The sequence below is a fragment of the Uranotaenia lowii genome, chromosome 3 (genome assembly GCF_029784155.1).
Source record: "Uranotaenia lowii strain MFRU-FL chromosome 3, ASM2978415v1, whole genome shotgun sequence".
In the NCBI taxonomy this organism is placed as follows: domain Eukaryota; kingdom Metazoa; phylum Arthropoda; class Insecta; order Diptera; family Culicidae; genus Uranotaenia; species Uranotaenia lowii.
Window position 1 is genome coordinate 153,272,493 of NC_073693.1, and position 24,680 is coordinate 153,297,172.

The window sequence follows — 24,680 nt, forward strand, 5'->3', positions numbered from 1 at the left end:
TGAAATCAAATTTGGTATAGGAGGGTATTTGAATACGAGAAATGTTTCTTTGACTATTTGAGACCCCTCCCTCCTTACATTGGGAGGATAGTAATCGAGGAGGGGCGCTGTAATACTTTTTTTGCGTAACTCGAACACTCTTCAAATAATCGATCCAAATTTGACATGGGAAGATATTTGAGCACGTACAGTACCGTTCATTATTGTATAGAAATTGGAAGCACGCGCACTGTCACTTCGACTTTGAACTTCCCTAACTTTTTACTCTGATGATATTTTTTGATCAATTTTTTTGCGTTAGGTAGATCAACTATCAAACTATTATACAACAAAGCATTCTGGAGTTTATGTGGCCTGAGATACAGTAAATAACTCTACGAAAATCGGACTTTTTGGACTTTTCTCATTCAAACTGCAATATCTCAGAAACTGAGCAACATTTGTTATTGAAATTTTACAGAGTGATTGTTGAAATATAAAGCTAGCATGTCTGAAGTTTTCGAAAAGTTCTATCGATGAGATAAAAAGTTACGCAAGGTGCAATATTTAAGGCATGAACCTAGAAATGCGATTTCTATAGAATTTTGGACGAATGTTTCCGTAGGAAAATCCTATTTTCTGTTTAACAACCAGTAAATATATTTCAAGTAAAAAATCAAAACAATGTTGCGAGATTCCGATTTCAAAACACAAATGGAACATTTATTCTATTTTTTCTTTTCTTCATTGCTTTTGCCAGACATTTTTTGTCTGATTGGTGGATGGAAACGATATTGTTCTCATGGATCGTCCAAAATTCTATAGAAATCGCATTTTTAGGTTCATGCCTGAAATATTGTACCTCGTGTAGCTTTTGATCCCATAGATACAACTTTTCGAAAACTTCAGACATGCTAGCTTTATATTTCAACAATCACTCTGCAAAATTTCAATAAAAATGAAGCGTAGTTTCTGAGATATTGCAGTTGAATGAGAAAAGTCCAAAAAGTCGGATTTTCGTAGAATTACTGTATCTCAGGCCACACAAACTTCAGAAAGCTCAAATTTTGTGAAATAATAGTGTGATAGTTGATGTACCTAACGCTTTTTTTTTTATTTATTTGATCATAGGGATTTTAACATCTATGGGGTCATTCATCCCTCTGTACCTAACGCAAAAAATTTGATCAAAAAATATCATCAGAGTAAAAAGTTATGAAAGTTCAAAGTCAAAGTGACAGTGCGCGTACTTCCAATTTCTATACAATTATGGTACCGTTCATGGTATGTTTTTTCCAAAACGATTAAGCACCCTTTCTTTTCTAATTGGGAAATACAAAGTGCCAAGGGGGACTCTGAAACATTTTTTTTGTAAAACTTGAAAACTTATCAAGAAAATGGAACCGAATTTGGCAGGTAAGAATATTTAGATTTTAAGGCACCAGAAATGTTTCTTTGATTATTTGGTACCCTCCTATAATTTTAATGTGGAAATAGGAAGTGAAAAGGAGGTCTCTCATACATTTATAAATAACTCGATTTTTTTTGCCAGGAATTTGCCACTTTGTGGCATTCTTCCCTATAAATAACTAGCAAATTGAACAACGATTTTAGACCTCTCCCGTTTTTTTTCAGTGGGAGAACAAAAAGTGGGGACAGGCTTCCATATATTTTTATTTGCGTGACTAAACACTAATCAACAGAAATCGTATTAGCAAAAGAAGGATATTTGAGTACAAAAAGAGCTTTTATGATTATTTGGCACTCCTCTCTATCCCCCTTTGAGTCGGAACATTCTAAGGAGAGAGAGCAGCTCCTGTATATAAATTTTTTTCATAACTCGAGAACTAATCAAGCAAACTAATTTGGCATGGGAATGTATTTGGGATGAGGGCGTTTTTATGATTATTCAAGACCCCTCCCTCTTCTCTTTTCCAGTGGGAAAGAGAAAAATACATTTTTCGTCATATCTCGAGAACTCATAAGTTCAATGAAATGCCCATCAGCCTCACAGTGGGGAGGACAGATTCTCTAAAAATATTTTTTGTGTAGCTCAAGAACTAATCCTACAAAATCTGTTGTAAAGCTAAAAAACTAATCAAGAAAGTTAAAGCAAATTTGCCAAGGAGACCTCTATTTTCTTCCAGGAGATGGACAGTAAGGGGGCTCCCATACGAGATTAATATATGTAACAACACGAGAATTTATCAAGCAGGAACCATATTCAACGTGAGAGCATAAGGCCGGAACAAATTTCAAATCCTTCTTTTGTCTCTCGGAGTTGGAACATCGCGAGGGGGGGGACAATAAAAAATAATGCGAAAAACAAATAAATTGGAATAAATTGCACGAAAGCTTGTATGCAACACAGTTGCATAGAATATCATTGCACAAAACCTAAAAAACATGTAATATTTTATAAGACACGAATGCCGCAGAGATGGTAAAGTGTCTCAAATAAATCAAAAAAAAAAATGTAATATTTTATCGAAAAATTCAATAAAATCAAGAATACAAAAGGTGGAATAACTTCCATCTTCCAAAATTTGTTTTTATCGTCTTGTAATCTTTTGGATTCTTGAATCTTTTTTTCGAAATTTACATTAAATCCTTCAAACTTTATTTATTCCCCCCTTCGGGTTTTTGAAAATTTCGAAGGGGGGGGGGGGGGGGGGGTGACAAAAGAAGAAATTGATATTTGTTCCAGCCTAAATGCATACGAAAAATATTACTTCAATGATTCAGGACGTTTTTTTCAGAGGGGGGGATGTGAGGGAGTTTTTGTGCATAACTCGAGAAATTTAAAACAATGATTAAAGAAAAAAATTTAGATCAGCTTTTAAAAATTGAAAAAAAAAATCATGTTCGTTTAACCCTTTCCTTCCCACGAGGTTTTTTACGTTTTAAAAATAGAAATATTGATTTACAGCTAAAGTTCTAGAACAAAAGATGCATAATTTAAGCCTACTTTAATGATCCATTTGATAAATTTGGGATTTGAGGTGGATCATATGTGCTCCATTGGGAAGATAACAACACATAGGGTTTAAATGAAAAACAGATAATAATTGCAAAAAACATGGAATAATATCACTTTATTGATCACAAACTAAAACGATCCTATTTGTTAAAAAACTTCTTTGGTATACGCATCCCTCGAAAGTCTTTTTATTGAAATATTTGAAATTTTCATTTTTGCTTTGAACAATGGCCGCCATGACACTTTGCGCTAGGAAAACAAAACATGCCGTTTTTCGAGAAAATCACAAACTTTTAAAAATATTTCGAGACATGTAGTCAAAAGAGTTCTGGAATTCGTGCGGTGAAGAAATGAGCTGGCAACTGTACCTCGGTTGAAAAAGGTCACGTTTTTTTCGCGAGATAAGTTTTTGTCGGTTTTTTTTGGTCGAAAAGTGATAGATTGTAGCGGAAACGATAGCGGACGACGACGCGCGAGTCATTTTAGCATTATTTATTTATTTACATAGTATTCCGTCTCACGACATAACTTGACGAACATAATTCCTAAAATTCACTCGGTCCATGGCAACCGTTCTCCAATTTCTCGGGCACCCCACGTTCGCCAGATCACGCTCCACTTGGTCTAACCACCTCGCTCGTTGCGCCCCCGCTCGTCTTGTTCCTACCGGATTCGTGGCAAACACCTGTTTTGCAGGACAGTCGTCCGGCATTCTCGCAACATGTCCCGCCCAGCGTATCCGGCCAGCCTTCACCACCTTCTGGATACTGGGTTCGCCGTAGAGTCGCGCGAGCTCGTGGTTCATCCTTCGCCTCCACATTCCGTTCTCCTGTACGCCGCCAAAGATGGTTCTTAACACTCGTCGCTCGAATACCCCGAGTGTACGCAGGTCCTCCTCGAGCAATATCCATGTCTCGTGCCCGTAGAGAACAACCGGTCTAATAAGCGTCATATACAGGTTACACTTCGTGCGAGGGCAAAGTCTTCTCGACCGCAGTTGCTTGTGGAGTCCATAGTAGGCACGACTTCCGCTGATAATTCGCCTCCGGATCTCACGGCTGGTGTCATTGTCTGCGGTCACCAGTGAGCCGAGATAGACAAAGTCTTCGACTATCTCCAGCTCGTCGCCGTCGATCGTGACCTTGTTATTACTGGACAAGCGGGTTCGGTCGGTCTCGGATCCGCAGGCCAGCATGTACTTCGTCTTGGACGTATTAATCATCAACCCAATCCTTCCTGCTTCGCGTTTCAGTTTGCGGTAGATCTCCTCCACCGCCGCAGATGATCTGCCGACTATATCAATGTCATCGGCAAAGCAGATAAGTTGACTGGATCTGTTGAAAATCGTGCCCCGCATTTCGCCCACCGCTCGTCGAATAACACCTTCTAGCGCCACGTTGAACATCATGCAGGATAGACCATCACCTTGTCGAAGCCCCCTGCGCGATTCGAATGAACTCGACAATTCACCCGAAATCCGCACACAGCACTGCGTTCCATCCATCGTCGCCTTGATCAGTCTGATTAGCTTCCCGGAAAAGCCGTTCTCGTCCATGATTTTCCATAGCTCGTTACGGTCGATCGTGTCGTATGCGGCTTTGAAGTCGATGAATAGATGATGCGTAGGGACTTGGTGTTCACGGCATTTTTGGAGGATTTGCCGTAATGTGAATATCTGGTCCGTCGTAGACCGTCCCTCCATGAAGCCGGCCTGATGACTTCCCACGAATCTGTTTGCTTGTGGCGTGAGGCGGCGGAGTAGGATTCGGGACAACACTTTGTAGGCGGCATTGAGGACAGTGATCGCTCGGTAGTTCTCACAGTCCAATTTGTCGCCCTTCTTGTAGATGGGGCATATTACCCCTTCCTTCCACTCCTCCGGTAGCTGTTCTATGTCCCAGATCCGGATTATCAACCGGTGTAGGCAATCGGCCAACCTGTCCGGGCCCATTTTGATGAGTTCAGCTGCGATGCCATCCTTCCCAGCCGACTTGTTTCTATTCAGCTGGCGAATGGCTTCCTTAACTTCACTCATCGTTGGGAGTGGCTCCTCTTCGTCGTTGGCTACGCCGGCCATTTTAGCATAAAACAGTTGAATTACTTCGAAACAAGTGCTATATTAGTGGAAATTCCGAAAATAATTTCCTGTCGGCCCGCCATCTTGGAATGGTGTAGCTTGGCATAGGATGAACGGAGAAAAAATGGAGGTTTCCATGGGATTTGCGAGTGGACAGATTCCCCATCCCCCCAAACCACCTGATCCCACCCCGAAGCCAACATTCTTGCCAGATCAACGGAAACCGGAACCTGAAAAAGAGAAAATGAATTTCACATACAACTCTCAGGATCAACTGCCTTTTCGAGTTTATGTGGAGAAGGGAGTAGTAGAAGAAGGAGCCAAAAGTTCAAACCACCCTGACTTAGCTGGAATAAATAAGATTTCTGTAGGCCGAATGCTTCGCAGGATATTCGGTGTAGAGAATGCTGTGTCGGAGATAAAAAACGCCGGAAAACGAAAAGTGATGGTCTATTTGACCGATCACAACTCTGCTAACCGTTTGATACAGAGCGAAATAGTCAAAACTTATGGATATAAGGCCTATGTCCCGAAACATCTTTTAACAGTAACAGGGGTCATCTCGGACGTCCCAACTGAGATAAACAATAATGACATCCTACAGGATATTCAAAGCGCGGTTCCTGTAATGGATGTTTACAGGCTCAATCGTTTTGAGAACAATAAGCCCACACCAACCAATCGGGTTAAAATCACCTTTCGGACAAACCGTCTTCCGGAAACAATCAAGCTGTACTGCTGTGTACTCAAAGTAACTCCATACTACCGTAAAGCAATATTGTGCCTCAATTGCTTACGGTACAACCATAAGGCTGAAGACTGCAGAAGCGCCAAACGATGTTCCACCTGTGGAGAGCAGCACCTAGATGGAAAATTCGACGATTGCCAAAAGAAACCCTTCTGCCTATATTGCAAAACAGAACACAGCACAACCGACGTGAAGTGTCCGGAGAAGACCCGCCAGAACACCTTGAAAGCAGTAATGGCGAAACACGGGCTTACATTCCTGGAAGCCAGAGAAAAATTTACAATACCAACGTCCAACCAGTACAATGCGTTGTTAGAATTTGTAGATTCACCAACCCCACAGGAGAGCTTCGCCAAAACAGTTACCAAGAATGTCCCAATGAGAAAGGTGGAAAATAAACGACATCCCATAGCACAACCCGCCTACAAAGTCAACGACGAACTTTCCCGTAAGCGCGCCAGGAGTGATAAAGAGCCAGAGATAATGGGAACCTGTTTAAATAACCCGGAGAGAGTCGGAGACAAGGAACGATGGGTAACAGCACTGACCGCAGGTAAGCGCAAAGAAAATAATACGACAGGAGAACAGTTGGAGATAGTTCAAAAAAAAGTAAGACAGCAGTCGCAGCAATCTGATCCGCAACAACCCAAAAAATACCACCTTATTGACATTCAGGAACACATCATGAGGCTTTACACTGCAATCATGAACGACGCTCAGGCCAAAGGCCAGGTCCGGGAAAACATTAAGGATATTGCGAAACAATTCTTACCTTTTGATATGATCCATAACCCTGAAATTTTGGAAAATTCTATAACAAACACCCAATAATTTCTGCATTACATTATCCTACACGATTTGATACATATTTTAATATAACCATCTGAAAATTATACAAATACTATTGTATTACTAAAAACCATCGAAAAAGTACACGCCAAGGAAGTCGCATTAAAAAGGTTTAAGTACGAAAATCTATAAACCTCATCAAATATGCAACATACTAATGCTGGGCATATGCTCTCGTCACCGGTCCCATTGAAACAGTCTGCATCATACACACGCTCATTTTCATTAAACCATTTTCGAATGAAAAATATCCATTTTTTAGTTTTTTCTGCAGAACTTCCAATATGGGTATTTTTCATGAATATTTCATGTTACAATTTTAACCATATTCTGACTTTTGGATTATTAACCAAAAAAAGAATGAAAATTTAACCTCAATCGAAAAAAAACATTGTATAATGGCAAAGTTGTACGCGTTGTTCGGAAGTTTTTATTCGATATCGGATGGATTTCACTGGAAGGGTTAAAATTATTTCAATTGTAGGATCAAATAACATAGCACACCCGCTGCTGGAAGGTAATTCATTGCTAATATTATCCTTGAATTCGACAGGTAACAAAATTTATTTGTAGGAAACTTATGACCGATCTTCAATACCATTCTTCCTTTCATAGTCAGCTAACAGGTGCTATGGCCATCCTGTTTAGGATCACAAAAATGCCCCCAGGTACATTCTACAGCGGGCTACCGCTGGCAGGCAATATGTGGATCGTCAGCAGTTCCGCTTTTAACGGAAGTAAACTCCGCGTTAAGTCAGAAAGAAAAACTGGCATTGCAAAATCGCAAATGCACAACAAAATCATGTGTCCCTGCCAAGAAGACTCCGAGGGCAATCAAACAAGTGGCCCCGTTGGGAACGAAAATTGGTAACATATTTTCTGACATATGTTTCATTTATTACATATATTTCATTTAATTTTAGGACGTCGAAATTCTAGTGTTAGTACAATTGTCATCAAAAGCATAACAGGTCACCACTTCCAGCGCAGCTGTTAGCGTTTCCTGTTTTGACTTCGCTGCTGGCCAGCGATACAAAAATTTGGCCTCAGGAACAGTAAACGTACCTTCTGAAAAGATGAACATGTTTTGGTACCCCGTACGCTACTTCCAGGAGCCGATTCATCAACTACAAGCTACTTCCTCTTGCGCCACGTTCACCGATGATGGCTTCACATCCTGTACCAGATACCAGTGCCAACAATCATCCGGCCCAAATAAATCTGAAAGCACCTAAAAAGAACGTCCTCCAGTCAGCCAATCCGTTTGAAGGTTTCCATTTGTCTAGGCCCTACAGCAAGCTTCAGGGAACAGTTTGCAGTGAGCCTATTCTACAACTGCTGGCACAAAATCAATGTACTGTCCCAGAAGGACTTTGATTCCTGTCGTCAAAAAGTTATTTAGAATAAAAATATGCTAAATACTATCACCAATCTTTTCTTTGCTTTTGCGATTGAACGAAAAATGTATAACAAAACCTCATGAATCTAAAAAAGCAGCTCATTTGAATTTCGGTTGAAAAATAACCATTTTTCAACTTCTCCTCCAGAATCCCATTCGGTTGAAAAATAACCATATTCGAACTTCTCCCCTAGAAGTCATTTTATGACTTCTCATGGAGAACTCATAAAATGACATTTCCCGGGAAAAGGTCAAAAATGGTTATTTTTGAAACATAAATGGTTTAATAATTTCTAGCGTGCACGCTCATTTTCTTATAACCATTTATGGTTCTTAAATAACCATTTTATGATGTTTACTTCAAAATCGCCAATACAGGGCTGGTAGCGGTTTGACAATGAAATAGTAGGGACTTTAGTGACCAAAATTTGAAAAAAAGTGACCAAATAGTGACTTTGAGGATCGAAAAAAGTGACCAAATAGTGACTATGTAGAACGAAAAAAAATAACTTTGAAGTACAAAAAATGTGACCAGTCAGGCCCGTGCGATGGACCCTTCCGGGGGGGTTTTCAAAATTCAAATAAAATTAATAACAATACCAAAAATAAACAATTGAAAAGGAAAGGGTTTTCTTAAGCCTAGTCCACACTAGGCAACTTGGACTGCGATTTCGGTTGCTGAGACTTATTTATGTTTACATCTTGGTTGCTGAAGGTCTCCCATACTAGTCGGGAGACATGAGACGAGACGAATTCAAATGTAAACATAAACAAGTCTCAGCAACCGAAATCGCAGTCCAAGTTGCCTAGTGTGGACTAGGCTTTACACCATTTGTCACTCACAAAATTTTGGAAACTTATTACAATGAATGTTTCAAATTTTCGATAAGTCAAGAAAGTAAGAAATAAATTAATTTCAAAAGAATTTCTTAGCAAATTTAAAATTAAAAAATATCTGAATTCTAAAATAAATGTCAAATCTTGTACAAAACTTAGCATGAATAGATGTTAGGAAAATGATAATAATTGTTAATTTTTATTCATCTAAATTAGAATTATTTCCTCATTTTTAACTGGAAGTTTAGTGAGAAATTCCGCTGTAATTTTTTAATTTGAACAAAAAATATTTAATCACGATTTAAAATGTAAATTACCAATTACTGAATAAGAAATTAATTTTGAACAGAAATTGATTAAATTCTTTGATGTTTTAATTTAATTTTATAAAAAGAAGAATATATTTATAATTATTTTAAAAGTGCCAGTTATAGAAGCCAGACTTAAAACCTTTAATAAAGTAAAATGCTCCATGTTCAACTACACTGACAAAGAAATGTTAGTAAATGAGTAATTATGTGAATGATAAAAACTGATAAAAAATTAAAAATAATGAGTTCAAAACTTTTGTTATTAATATTCAAAGCACAAATCAAGTTAGTTAACACTGCGTATTAAAATTTATTTTTAAAGTTGCTACTTAGAACAATTCTTCAAACTTTTTAGATAATTTTAAAAATCATGATCGATCCAAAAAACATGATTTCATATAAAAAATATTAATAAAAAGTGTTTAAATTTTCAATCGTAGGTTTTTAAGCTTTTAATTACAAGCTCTGAGTATTTTGTTTCTTTTGATTAAAATATTGGGTCCTGAAAGAACAGAAGGTTGAAATTATGTTTTATTATTAAAAATTTGGAGTTAAAGGCTTATGGTTGAAGAACACGAAAATTCAGAATTTAAAAACAAGGAAACAATTGTTAAAAATGTCTTAAAAATTTAAAAAGTTTGATTGAAAAAAATCCGGCAAGTTGATTAGAAAATTGACAAAAAAAAACGTACAATAAAATTCGGTAAATTTATTTGAAAATTGAAAAAACAATATGAAAATAAAAAATAATAGTTTTTAAAAACATTTCAGGAAGAGTTTTTTCAATAAACATGTTTCACCATAACCATTTTGGTGCTTATTTTTTTAATTATTGATTTGGTAAATAGTGTCCTCAACTAGAAATTTCGTCAAATTCGGCCGAACACATTTAGTTTTGGTGATAAAGAGTTTAGTACTAGTAAAATTGATAGATAACTGATTATGGAAAAAGGTCATTACAAGTATTTTTGATATCACAGCAGAAAGTGTAAAAAAAAACTTGATTCTATTTAAAACTCATTAATTCATATAAAACTTTTATTTCTAAATAATATGTTTTTGATTTGAGTTTTTGTAAAAAGAAAGTGCAGAAACTTCTCTAAAGATTTTAAAATATTTTCAAAGTCATTTCAATAACAAACCCACCGTACGAGGAAAGGTGTGCTCTGATATGTCTAACCTCACTCGAAAAGCGGCGCGTCGAACTGCAGCAAGGTTTTATATTCGACACATTGACCAACCGTATTGACTGTGCTTACATTCTACAACGTGTTAACATTTATGTACCAACGAGAACACTTCGACAACGTCAGTTTCTTTCAATTCCTCACCACCGTACTGCCTATGGCCAAAACCACCCTATTGACAAGTGTTGTGAACTTTTTAATTAAGTGTTTAGGTTGTTTAATTTTAATATGTGCAAACGTCGTTTTAAAATAGGCTTAAGAAGAATTTCCTAGTTTTTAAGTCATCAGTCTGTACGGTAATTAAACCAAAGACGAAATAAATAATAATAAATATAAAAGCTGATAGAAATATTGCATACCTATTTAGATTCGGGGAACCCAAATTAGTTGAAATAACCGTTTAAATTCATTGCACCTAAAAAAATGTAATTTTTGTGGCCTTGTGTAAATTTTTACAACTTTTTTTTAAGTATATAGAAGAACAAAAAACACGAAATAAAATTGAGTCGGAAATTGTTTTTTAAAGAATATTTCATATCATCATAACATTTGTTATGACATAAAAGATCTTTTTTCATAAAAAAATGGTTCGTTTCAATCTCAATCTTAGTTACACTTCTTAATAAAAACCCATTCTAACTAATAATGAGATAGGGTTTTTGTATATCAAGTTTTGAGTTCCAATACAAAAGGTTGATTGAACTAAAATCTAGAATCTACAATCAAAGTTAGTTTCAATTCACGAACGTCAAATAAAGTCGTAGATCGAAATGTCTCAAGCCAAGGGTGATTCATGCCGAAATTCCGCCGGAGGCAAAAAAAAATTCTGACTGACTGATCAAGTAATTTACCGTTACTACCGTCAATATTAACACGCGCAATTCAAATTACTCTTTCATTGGTTTATTTTCGGTGAAAAAAGTGACTCTTGGTGATAAAAGTGACCATTTTTCGGAAAATAGTGACTTTAGTGACCAAATGATGAAAAAAGTGACTTTTTAGTGACTGACCCAAAAAAAGTGACGAAGTCACTAAAAAGTGACTCGCTACCAGCCCTGCCAATATGGTTATTTTTCAATAATTTTTCTAGCAAGAATTTTAACCATTTTGGTAGTTTTCGAGTATAAACCATAAAATGGTTGAATAATTTGATATCGCCATTTTGAAAGCGGTTCAAACTGCAGCCGGACGCCCAAGAAAATTTTTTCTTCCGCGGAACAGCATTCAATTTCCTCAAAAATCAGTTCTGGAAATCGTACAAACCTCCGATTTGTCGAAGATGGAGAAAGGTAAGTGATTTATTCCAATTATTTGTCGATCCCAACATCATGAACAAAGAAAAATTTCAGGGTGCCGACTGGATGATGCCGATTCGATTCAGTTTGATAAACCAACAACATTCCATAGGACGAGAACTCACACACCGGTCCATCGTTACCAGCCACTGCTAATGGAATACAGGAATTGTTTTTCACACCGCCCGGAAGGAGCTGGAGCACCACCCGGAAGGAGGCCAAAATATTTGAAAAAAATCACCAGCGAGTCAAAGATTATTCGCCGGACCCGCCTCCTTCACTTTCACCCCGTTAAAGATAGCAAACTAGGGATAATGGTATTGGCCATCCCGCAAGAGCTCGCTGTCTTATCAGGTTTCGGTAGCGCTCGTGGGGGAATTTTACTCCTGCTACCAGGTTATTCGGCTGCTGTTGGCGTTTGCTTAAAGCTAGGTGGCAGTCATAATATACAAAAAGGCTTTCAAATTACTACAATGGGGCATAGTTTATAAGTATTAAGTACAAAAACAATAAAATTAATGTTCTGATAACTCTTATTTTATTAATTCCTTCAACAATTGTAATCAAATCGCACAAAACAGCCCTTACGGTTGAAAAATAACCATTTTTGAATTTCTACGGTAATCTTCCATGCGGTTAAAAAACAACCATATTTCTACTTCTCCCCGAAAAGTCATTTTATGGGTTCTCACGGAGAACTCATAAAATGGCATTTCCCGGGAAAAGGTCAAAAATGGTTATTTTTGAATAATAAATGGTTTAATAGTTTCTAGCGTGTAGATGCAGCAAGAAAGAAGAAGAAGAAGAAGAGACATGTAGTCATTTAAGCACAGGGATGCCAGGTGTTGAGGATAAAAAATTTGGTCAATTTTGAAAAAAAGTCTGTGTGTGTCTGTACACAAGGAAGATCACAAATTTGGTGCTGAACAAAAAAATTTTCGATGCCTGTTGGGAGGATTGGGAGAGGGGGGTGTTGTATTCGGGTAATTTTCGAGTTGAGAACTACATAGCTAACAGTGTTTCCTACCACGTACCATGCCGAAAAAAAAGTTTATGAATGATTGGTCGAATACCCATGAATACAAGTGAGATCTACAGTCTAATCTGGCACTTACGGATCAAATCCGATACCTAAATATTGATTTCATCACTTAATTTCAAAAGTCTGTTAAATCTGGGCACTCTGAGCAAAAATCTGGGCAAAATCTGTGTCTGGCCAATATCTGGACGAAGGGTCAAAAGTCTTGGTTTTACAGACAAATCTGGGCACCTGGCAACCCAGTTTAAGCAGATAAAATAACTATCCTGAAGCGATTTTTTTTGTTGACGAAATGATTTTCCTGAGTATTGATAAGCAGCGCCACAAGAAGAAAAGTACGTTTTGTTCCCAGTGTATCACCAGTGATCCACTTTACTTACTCAAAAATTTATATGTTTTAGTTGAAATCTAAGTAAACCATCATTTGATTCTGCTTGCAAAAGCAACCTTCTGCACGTCAGTAATTTTATTTGAAGGAAATTATAAAAACTTGTCAAGTTATTGAACAACAAATGACGACTTGGGCTGTATGCCCTCAACGCATAACATGAGCCTTGAAGTTTTGGCAGGAATACTCCCACTTAAAGATCGATTCAATTTATTATCACTTCGGTTCCTCATCAGGTGCGAGGTCATGAACCCATTGGTGATCGTAAATTTCGAAAGGCTACTTGAGCAAAATCTTCAATCCAGATTTATGTCTATATACCATGTCTTCATGTCCATGCAGATTAATCCTTCTTCATATTCCCCAACTCGTGTTTACATCCCTGACTACGACAACTCTTCTGTCCAGTTTGATTTGTCTATGCAGCAAGAAATTCGTGGAATCCCTGATTCGCATCGTCCACTGCTGATTCCAAGAATTTTCGATGCTAAATATAGACACGTCGATGCTGACAAAATGTACTTTACAGATGGGTCGCTAATAGAGGAATCAACGGGATTTGGAGTTTTTAACGAAATAGTTACCGCCTCATATAACCTCCTTCCACCATGCTCGGTATACATCGCAGAATTAGGAGCCATTTACTGGGCGTTGGATAGCGTCGTTTCAAGGCCGGTAGGACACTACTATATAATAACGGACAGCCTTAGTTCTGTTGAAGCAATCCGTTCAATAAGACCGGGAAAGCACTCACCATATTTCCTCGGGAAGATACGGGAAATTCTGAGTACTTTATCAAGACGTTGCTTTGCCATCACCTTCGTTTGGGTCCCCTCACATTGCTCGATAATGGGCAATGAGAGGGCGGACTCTCTGGCAAAGGTGGGGGCGATAGAAGGCGAAACGTATCACCGTGAAATCGTCTTCAACGAATTTTACTTCTTAGTTCGAAGGAACTCTCTTGTCAACTGGCAGCGCAAATGGGACGAGGATGAGTTGGGTCGGTGGCTCCACTCGATTATCCCAAAGGTAAGCCTTAAACCCTGGTTTAATAGATTGGACCTGAGTCGGGATTTTATTCGTATATTTTCCCGTCTCATGTCTAATCATTATTCCTTAGACGCGGTACTCTACCGTTTTGACATTGCTGGCAGCAATTTGTGTAATTGCGGTCAAGGTTACCATGACATCGAGCATATTGTCTGGTCGTGTGAGGTCCATCTTGTCGCCAGAACGAATTTAATAGACTCCCTTCGGGCCCGAGGAAAACCACCTAATGTTCCAGTGAGAGATGTACTAGCAGTGCTAGATTTGGACTACATGTTCGAAATCTACCTTTTTCTAAAAGCTATCGATGTTCGCCTATAATTCTTTTTATTTTCATGTTTCCCTTTCTTATCCTCTTTTTCTTTAAAATAAAAGTGTTAAGCTAAGCACATAATTGTAAAAACAAAAACGAGTTTGGCTCTTTAAAACCTGAAAGTATGAGCCGTTTCAAATAAAGATTTACAAAAAAAAAAAAACAAATGACGACTTGATTTAAATTCGAAAAAAATCCGACTTTTTTGCAGCTTTTGATCTGCCAAGCAAAACCTAGCGAACCGATTTTCTTCAAATTTCGTGCAATGTTTACACATTCGGTGAAAAAATGGTGTTGATCCAAAGCGCCCAGTTCAAATGCGAGCTGTGCAAAGTTGTGGATCACCTGTGCTACCATGGCACAGTGGTCCAAAAGGGCTAAAAGTGGAACTTTTTTCGTAGCGCCTCTGTCTTTCATATTTTCTCTTAAGTGTCCTCAGAACATTTGCTTCTTCAAACATACTCCATAACTTGAAAGCATCAAAAGTTAGTCAAAGTCCACTATAAAAAAAAATGAAAATTCTAACTTTCTTATTTCAATAGATGAAGCTTTACTTTATGCTACAAAGTTGTAGAATACGTGAAAATATGAAACTTTGTGGAATACATCAAAACTCTATCTCTTTTCAGAGCAGAGTTATAAAGGTTTTATTTTGATAGTTATTTAAAAGTTAGTTTTTTAAACTTAACCGTAGTTAGATGAGGATTTACATGAATAAGATGTTCTGAACATTTGTTGGGGCATTCAAATTACACGTTTTGCACAAAATTTCAACATTCTACGACGTTTCCTTGCCAACTTATTGCAACTTTAAGTTTTATTTTTACTCAACTTCACGAGCGTTTATTGCAAAAACGTGCAAGTGAATTTTCAAAACTAATGAACCACATTAAAGCTTGAACTAAGTGCAACAAATTGGTGTTGTTTTCATTTGTCTCCACGCGCTTATATTTGAACACAACAAGCATACGTTTGATGTGTTTTGAGTGTTTCCATACGAAAAATGGAAAAATTGATTTCTAGGCTACGCAGATACTACGCAAAACGAAGGCAGAAGGCAGTTGAAAACTAATTTTTGTATGGAAACCCGCAAAACACATCAAACGTATGCTTGTTGTGTTCAAATATAAGCGCGTGGAGACAAATGAAAACAACACCAATTTGTTGCACTTAGTTCAAGCTTTAATGTGGTTCATTAGTTTTGAAAATTCACTTGCACGTTTTTGCAATAAACGCTCGTGAAGTTGAGTAAAAATAAAACTTAAAGTTGCAATAAGTTGGCAAGGAAACGTCGTAGAATGTTGAAATTTTGTGCAAAACGTGTGATTTGAATGTCCCAACAAATGTTCAGAACATCTTATTCATGTAAATCCTCATCTAACTATAGTTAAGTTTAAAAAACTAACTTTTAAACAACTTTCAAAATAAAACCTTTATAACTCTGCTCTGAAAAGAGATAGAGTTTTGATGTATTCCACAAAGTTTCATATTTTCACGTATTCTACAACTTTGTAGTATAAAGTAAAGCTTCATCTATTGAAATAAGAAAGTTAGAATTTTCAATTTTTTTATAGTGAACTTTGACTAACTTTTGATGCTTTCAAGTTATGAAGCATGTTTGAAGAAGCAAATATTCTGAAGACCTTTTAGAGAAAATATGAAAGACAGAGTCGCTACGAAAAAAGTTCCACTTTTAGCCCTTTTGGACCACAGTGCATGGGAAGGAAAGGGTTAAGCCCTCATTTTAAAGTGGTTGCATCTGAATGATATCATATGCTAACATATGTTAAAACTTAATTAAAATTATGAACAAATAAATCAAAACATTAAAATATCCCCAACATTGCATTAATGCAGCTAATTACTTTATCTATATAAGTACACCTTTTATAACGAAATTGTTGAACGTTATTTCGTAGTAACATTGGAGATAATATTATTATTACAATGATCGAAATTTTAATTTATTAAACAAATTTGGTAATAAAGAACAGAACGTACGGGTTGTTTTGCTACCGTAATTTCGAATAATAATCTTAAACTTAAACTTGTTTTGTAGCAAACCTTCCTGGTGTCGTTTATAGATGACCCCTCAGGGGAGAAATTAGTTACTACGCCTCATACCAGACGTTTTCAATGGACGGCCCCAGATAAATCGAAAATCGTTGAGCTCTCTTCCATTCCATCCATCCCATATTGGAATCTTAGCCGTAATTGGTTTCAATGACAGCAGGCCAGGCACTGTAGCAGAACGACTCACTCACTGGCAGTGTTAGCCGACAAAATAATGATAATGATGAACACTGAATTACACTGAAGCTGGCCAACTAGATCCAATCTTTTGGCTATCTAACACCATGTACTAGGAACTGATGCAACCATCATCAGAGCACCCCGTCGTCATTCATCCATTTATTGAGGAAACAGAAAAAATCCTATCTCCAAAGCAAGCCATGGAAGAAGAATCATCACAGCAAAAAACCATCCCCCCATCTTTCATTGAAAACTTCACGCAATTTCGTCGGTTGTCCCAATACACGGACTACTCTGTGGGATCTTCTTTTGTGTGCAGCCAAAGCAAAACTTCCATTTCCACTGAATCGGACGACGGGCCGATTTTTCAAAATCAATTTTCACTACTTTTCCGATTCCCACTGCGCTAGATTTTATCGATAACTCACTGGCCCGACATTAAACTTACTCAAACACTACATTTCAAGACGTTCCGATTGCACTTTTCCACAAGAAATTGCAATTTTTCGTGGACCGCGACAAACGACACATCGACGCACAACCACGGGAGAAAGATTTTGCCATCTAGCAGTGCCGTTCCATACAAAAATCGGTTCACCTTCTCCTCGTCAACCATCCCATCAGAGACCAAAACCAATCCAAACGAAAAAACCAACAAGCATAAAAGCAAGCAACAAAAAATCGCCGTACTGTAGATGTGTGCGTGCAATCCTTTCCGAGGATCTGTTCAAAGTCCAGGGAGGCCAGAGAGGGTTTTAATCGATTAGAAGTTATCAGAAATTTAGAATTCAAGTTTAAGGAAAATAACAAGAATTTCAATAAGAAAATCTGGATTCAAAATAATAGTTGGATTTTTTTTTTTAATTTGGATTACATTTATGGTTGTCCTGCCTGACTCATGTAGAAGGAAGAACGTTTAAAATACAAAGAAGTTACTTTCAGTAGTTTGTTTAAAAACTCAAAATTATTGGGAACACTTTCTTTCAAAAAGAAATGCCAAACGAACATCATAACTCGTCTAAAAATAAAGTGAACATCACTGGCAAAACAACCCGCATTGAAAAAAATGAAACGTTTCTCGAACAAATCGTCAGCGTCCAGCGAAACCTTAACTTGAATGTTTTCAGTTTTGATTAATGAATGAAAATTTGTATTCGCTTTATTCATGGTATTTGTGCAGAGTATGACCATTATAGCACTGACCATACTGACTGGACACTCGATTTGGTTTACTGGATAATTTTTCAACAGTACGCAATATGAATTCCAGAGTGCGCATCGATCGATTTGAAGAAATGCTATCCTGAAAGTCGAATTTGAGGACAGTGGCGCAATTACTGGCTCAAAAATGATTTTTTATGGAAAAAAATTAAAAATTCAGTATTTACAATGCTCGCTATTTTTTTGTTGTTTCGGAGAGTTTCGTGGCTCAACTTGGTCAAGTGCAATGTCGGCAATTATCAATTATCAAGGATAAGTTTTTTTCATGTTTGATGCAGATGGTTTTTCAATTTCGGTCTATCTGATTGCAACGACTATCGAGTGGAGAAAACGAATACGGTGTATTAATTTCCAATAAAAAAAGTTTTTTTCGAAAAAAATACAACCCTGAATCGAAGCAATTTTATACGAGTGGTTTATGTCTTTGATAAACAAAATTGCGCTCAGCAAAAATTCGTTGCATGCGAACTGGCGAACAAATCGTTTTGTTTAAACTTATTTTATCAAAAAAATAGATTTCAAATAGTCACCCCAAGTTTTAAATTGTGTCTAAAATGGACCCGGAAAAGGTAGAATATGAACTGCAGCATTTTCAAATGTGCACCGAGGACATCATTGCGGAACGTAAGCTGACTAACCAAAAAATACAATGGTCACAAGGGGAAAGTTAACATTTTTTTTGTTCTGTTTCAGATTCGGTTCTCATGAAAGAATTCATCAAACGTTCGTTGATTGATTTCACCGAAGAGTTTATCGCTAAGCATCGGATTCCGGCCGACAGGGCCATCGAGCTACGGGCCCAGTGTCATCCTACGGCCAGCAAAATGTTCGATGATTGCAGCGAAAAGTTGGAGGACCTCAGTCAGCTTTACAGACAGACGTTTACCATCCCAGACAACATTCTGCTGCCCCAGGATTTGCAACAACGAAAGGGCTACAAGGTCGAAGAGGTGAGATTCGAGCCATACACTTATTCGGAATTATCTTTCAATCATTTTTCCCTTTAGGTGAAAGCTCTCGAAACCAAGGTGGCTGAGCTGGATAAGCAATTTCGTCAGGATGGTGTATTCTTGGCCCGGTTGGAGGACGAACTGAAAATGTACGAACTTCTGGGGCCCTGTATAGAAGAGGAAAAACGGCTGCTTGAGCTGGTCGACAAATGTCGCGAAGAGGATGTCGTTCCGCCGGAAGATTTGAGCCTCGTTCAGGAGCTGGCATCGGTCATGGAGTCGGTTCTCCACACGTGATCGTTCCCGAGCCGTGCGAATGCTGTTTGGTGGAGATGTTTTGAAGTAGGTATCAGTTAATTTAAATAATTATCACGAACTGTTATTCTTAATATGTACACATCGTTTTGGATTTTCAAAAAAACGTTTTAACTATATTTTAACCCGAGTTGAAATTGTTTCTGAGAAATGGTTAATTTGACTCAAATTAATCCGGGTGAGAATATTTATTTTTTCTGGTAAGTTCTATTAAGGATATAATCCTTAATTTGATGAAACAATACAATGATTAACCATAAGACTTCCTATCAAATGCTGGGGAATGACAGAAATCTTGGTAGAGATAGGCTTTAATAATCTAAAGTGATCAACTACCTACCATTCCAAAAAATAATTCTATCCTAGTTTAACGAGTAACTCACATCAATTATTCATAAAAGGTCCATTGCTTCAACTGTAAATGCTAAAGCTTATTGTTTGAGAAACGTCCTAGAAACTGTCTTAATTCTATTAGCATTGTTAAAGTTTCAGATGCAGATTCTTATTTAAGACTCAGGTTTCAGATTCAGATTTCAGCTTCAGATTTTCATTTGATGTTCATTTGTCTGATTCAAATTGTATAATCATAGTTAGGATTCTAATTTCCGATTCGGTTTTGAAACTCAGTTTAAGGCTCTAAGTCCAACTTCAGACTACATTATTAGATTCAAATTTGATATTCTTGATTTAAAATTCAGATCCGAAGTTCTGATCATAAATTCTGATGCTGTTTTTAGATTTAGAATTCAGATTGAGATTAAAGACTCATATTCGATAAAAGTCGAAAGGCGGAATAAATAAGTGGGTAGTTCTCAGTATTCTAAGACAGATTAAGGAAAGAAGTAGACGTGTAAGTTTTTTTTACGAAACTATATTTAATAAAGTTTCTAAAATACATTCCAACATTTCATCGGTGAAAGTTAACGGTTTTAAAGATAATACATTGTGAAACATGACGTCTTACGGGGTTCTGCACTTCCTAGGTTGTAATAAAAAAAAACTTTAACTCAAGAAACCTAAGAGAAACAAACATCAAAGTAGAGAAAAATACAACTGCCTCAGCCTTAATATCAGAGTTTATGAAATGGTGGTCATTGTCTTGGTTGCGGTTTATTTTCGTTCGTTACAAATTCGGTGCGACAAAGTTCAAGAAGTTCATAAAGACTTCGAATCCAATGAAACAGGCAGCATTGGCCGGGAATGCTCGCAGCATAACCGGGGTCACGCCTTTGTACAGGGCCATCGGACCTTCGTTCTTCATCAGCTCCCTGAATACATCCCTAATACCGTTCTTGTAGGTACCCTGGGGAGCTGTCTGTAGACGCGATTTCAGTACATCAGCTGGCATTCCGATGGCCCAGTTGGCAATACCGGCCATTCCACCGGCAAAGATTGTTCCCAGCAATCCGGCGCCAGTGTCCTGCTTCTCGCCAGGCTTCGGGGCCATGGCTTTCTTTACGTATTCGTACGTCAAAAAGTACATTCCCGAGGCAGGAACATCCCTGAGTAGTGTAGCGAAAGCTCCCTTGTAGATACTCCGAATTCCACCTTCGGCGTATAGCTGCTTGGCACAGTCAACCATACCATTGTACTTCTGCGGCGTGTTTCCACCCTGTTGGATCTGTAGAAGGCACTTTATTCGTTCACCGGGAGCCATAACGGTGGTGGTAAAAATACCCGAGAATGCACCAGCCGCAAACAGCTGTGTATTGCTGAGCTCTTCATCGGGAGTCCTTTGCTGCAACCTTTTACCGAGACCAAAGCCAAAAAAGCTCATCGCAAAGATCGGTGCAACACCTGCAATCGGAGCGGACATCCCCTTGTACAGGCCCCTGAATCCTTCCCGCTGGACCGTTTTCCGCGCACAGTCCCATGTGCCTGCGTACAATGGCGCCTGGCCAGCACTTGGCAAGGGCATAGTTTGTAATCGTACCTTGATTGTGTCCAGCGGATGACCCGCCAACACCGTACAAATACCGCCGAACCCTCCCGATAGAAAATATTTTATCGGGCTCACGTTCTCGGACATTTTACTGATTAACTGATAATGCTGGTCGCTTACAAAATTACCAAAACAGATTATATCACTGTGCGTTGCTGCTTGACCTACACAGAAACAAACAAAAAAATAGCTTATCAACCTATTATTCAATGACAAGTCTCCCGAAGGAGAGCCACCAAAAAGGAAAGTATAAATGTAACGTTACTCACTTAACCAAGTCAAGTCAAGACTAATTCCACGAGTCCAAAGTTCGAGTCGATTGTAGGTAGTCAGACTCGTTCGGCAAATTGATGCAGGCAGGCAGTGATGATGGGGCAAATACACAATCAACACTAGACGTTTCCCGAAAACCAGTTAAAAACACCACAACAGCAATGCGATATCAGCTGTCCTCTGTCAGGCTGAGAGAGAGTTGCGAACGAATTGGATATGATGACTGTTCTCTTGTATAAATATTTTTTCGTCTTTACCCCGATGATGACAGTTGAGCACGAAAGTTTGCTTTATTGAAATTTAACTTTATTTTTAAATCAATTTTAACTCGAGAAATTAGAAAAAAAACTCCTAAATAAGTAAATATATAATACTGCTAGTATGATTCTTAAGACGACTTATCTTAGTTGACATAGTTTAGTGAAAGTATCTTTAGTAAATAAAGTATTGAAGTTTGTTTTGTGTATTTATTTCGTTTCATATGTAGCTCCTTATTTTTTTTTCAGATTACTTTGATCAAATCTTACATGTCACTTTCTCCCAGAGTGGATAAAAATCATAAAAGTCGGATTTTTTTTATTTAAATCGGATTTTTTTAAATTTAAATCGGATTTTTTTTAATTTAAATCAGATTTTTTGATTTAATTATGATTTATCCAATAGACTGCTTTATGAGTGAAAAAAATCAGCTACAAAAAATAGTAATATCTGATTGTTGAGGATAATTCTGAAATGCGATTTTAGTTTTAGATGATTCCATCAAAGAGGAATTGTGTGAATATTGAAAGCTTTTAAATTCGTTGAATGTAAAAGTCTAAGAAAAACATAAATTTAAATAATATCATAAAAAATAGAAAATTTCATTAACTTTGCTTGAAATAAATAAACGAAAACTATTTTGAGCAGACTTATGCGGATATTGTTTGTGTTATTTTGTTGGAATTGCCGAATTTTCAGTAAAAATATCTTTCTAATTGAATTAAATTTGTATGGACATTTCCATAAAAAGACTTCATCGATTATAGTTTTCAAATGCAGAATTCAAAACGTTGTTTGTTCAATCACCAACATAAATTCTCTGTTTTAGAAAAAAAAAATCAAGGATAGAAATTAGCCTTCTCATGCCGTTCGGGTCAATATGACCCGAAGCGAACTTTAAATTCGTCTCTTTTGAAAAAAATCATAAAAATATGAAATTTGGAACATATTACTAAATCCACGAGATACATAAACTGTAGAAAAAGCAATTTCCGGTGACCACCGGAAGTGCCCGAACTGAAATGCCGAACTTACACATTTGCCGTTCGGGTCAATATGACCCGAGAGTTTGCGCGCGTACCCCTGATGATACATATTAACCGATTTTCATGATTTTCATGATTTTAGATTCATTATTTGTTATTTGTTATTTATTTCTTATCAACGGATCACATGTTGATCCAAATGATTACTTCAAATTGAAATTAAAAACATAACATAAAGTCTAACTATGGGGTTCTCAAGGCCCTTATCACTTTTCTTCGGAAAACATCCTTCGAAACGTCGAAGTTGAAATGCACCGAGAAACTGTTGAACGATCTCATTGCGCCGATGAGGGCGCTATTAGCTCCGTAATTGTTCATTCGAAAGGGAATGAACAACTGAAGATCCAGATTTCTAAGACCACGGGGTCGTACACTAAGCGGAATAGCCTCCAGTAGCGTGGGACAGTCGATTCGAGATGTCAGGAGGTCGTCGACGAATGAGACACGTGTTGCTTGTCTGCGAACTTGAAGAGTATCGATATCTATGAGGCGGCATCGATTTTCGTAGCTAGGCAAGCGAAACAGGTCTTGCCAGTTCAGGTGTCCAAGGGCGTATCGCAAAAATCGCCGCTGAATAGCCTCGAGCCGATCGACACCGTTCTGGTAATACAGCTGATGCGTATTCAAGTATGGAACGAACAATGCTGCAGTATAGGCTTTTCAGGCAATACACGTCCTTGAAGTCCTTCGCCACTCTAAAAATGAAACCGAGACTTCTGGATGCTTTGTCAATCACGTAGTTGGTGTGTGTCTTGAATTCCAAGCGCTGATCTAAGATAACGCCAAGATCGTTAACGTGGTTCACACGTGAGATGGGTTAGTCTCCTAGGAAGTACTCCGCAATTAAAGGCTGCCGCTTACGAGAAAAGCTGATGACTGCACATTTGTTGCGGTTTGATGGCAGGCAGCTGAAGTTCTAGAACAAAAGATGCATAATTTAAGCCTACTTTAATGATCCATTTGATAAATTTGGGTTTTGAGGTGGATCATATGTGCTCCATTGGGAAGATAACAACACATAGTGTGCAAATGAAAAACAGGAAATAATTGCAAAAAAACGTGGAATTTCATCACTTTATTGATCACAAACTAACATGATCCTATTTGATAAAAATCTTCTTTGGTGTACGCATCCCTCGAAAATCTATTTATTGAATATTTGAAATTTTCATTCTTGCCTTGAACAATGGCCGCCATGACACTTTTCGCAAGAAAAACAAAACATGCCGTTTTTCGAGAAAATCACGAACTTTTACAAATTTTTGGAGACATGTAGTCATTTAAGAAGATGAAATAACTATCCTGAAGCGATTTTTTTTGTTGACGAAAGGATATTCATGAGTATTGATTAGAAGCTTCAAAAGAAGAAAAGTACGTTTTGTTCCCAGTGTATCACCAGTGATCCACTTTACTTACACAAAAATTTATATGTTTTAGTTAAAATCTAAGTAAACCATCAATTGATTCTGCTTGCATATGCAATCTTCTGCACGGCAGTATTTTTATTTGAGGGAAATTATAAAAACTTGTCAAGTTATTGAACAACAAATGACGACTTGATTTAAATTCGAAAATAATCCGACTTTTTTGTAGCTTTTGATCTGCCAAGCAAAACCTAGCGAACCGAATTTCTTCAAATTTGGTGCAATGTTTCTTCACTCATATCTACACATTCGGTGAAAAAATGATGTTGATCCAAAGCGCCCAGTTCAAGTGCGAGCTGTGCAAAGTTGTGGATCACTTGTGCTACCATGGGAAGGAAAGGGTTAATGTCGCACCAATCAGCGAAGAGGTTAAATTGACACTGCAGAAAATTTATGTCGTCGTGGTCGTTTATGGTGTAGAATAGTTTTAGGTCATCGGCATAGCAAAGTTTGGGGACGTCGAGGAGTGACAACACGTCGTTGAAATTAATTAGGAAAATGATCGGTCCTAGATGGCTACCTTGAGGAACACCAGAGGTGGCTGGGAAC

At 37.6% G+C, this 24,680-nt stretch overlaps 3 protein-coding genes across 4 annotated transcripts in view; 1 reads left to right on the plus strand and 2 right to left on the minus strand.

Annotated features, from left to right (window-relative positions):
- LOC129757320 (triple functional domain protein) overlaps positions 1–17,311 on the minus strand; it is a 233,912-nt gene extending 216,601 nt beyond the window's left edge. Inside the window, exon 1 of the mRNA XM_055754504.1 lies at positions 17,151–17,311. The gene's annotated coding sequence lies outside the window, so the exon portion shown is untranslated. The remainder of the gene's footprint in view (positions 1–17,150) is intronic.
- A 1,064-nt stretch (positions 17,312–18,375) lies between these two features.
- On the plus strand, positions 18,376–19,603 carry LOC129757003 (protein MIS12 homolog). Its single transcript, XM_055754088.1, has 3 exons — positions 18,376–18,547; positions 18,617–18,873; positions 18,931–19,603. Exons 1-3 carry the CDS (start codon positions 18,478–18,480, stop codon positions 19,168–19,170), a joined length of 567 nt encoding a protein of 188 aa, XP_055610063.1. The 5' UTR covers positions 18,376–18,477; the 3' UTR covers positions 19,171–19,603.
- Positions 19,604–20,062: 459 nt separating this feature from the next.
- On the minus strand, positions 20,063–21,602 carry LOC129755000 (congested-like trachea protein). 2 transcript variants are annotated; one of them, XM_055751288.1, is made up of 2 exons: positions 21,400–21,602; positions 20,063–21,329 (listed from the first exon to the last, which is right to left on the minus strand). In XM_055751288.1, exon 2 carries the CDS (start codon positions 21,215–21,217, stop codon positions 20,312–20,314), a length of 906 nt encoding a protein of 301 aa, XP_055607263.1. In that variant the 5' UTR covers positions 21,218–21,329; positions 21,400–21,602; the 3' UTR covers positions 20,063–20,311. The 2 variants fall into 2 exon arrangements, with proteins under 2 accessions (XP_055607263.1, XP_055607262.1); XM_055751287.1 differs by having other exon boundaries at positions 20,063–21,294; positions 21,400–21,601.
- Between the last annotated feature and the right edge of the window lie 3,078 nt (positions 21,603–24,680).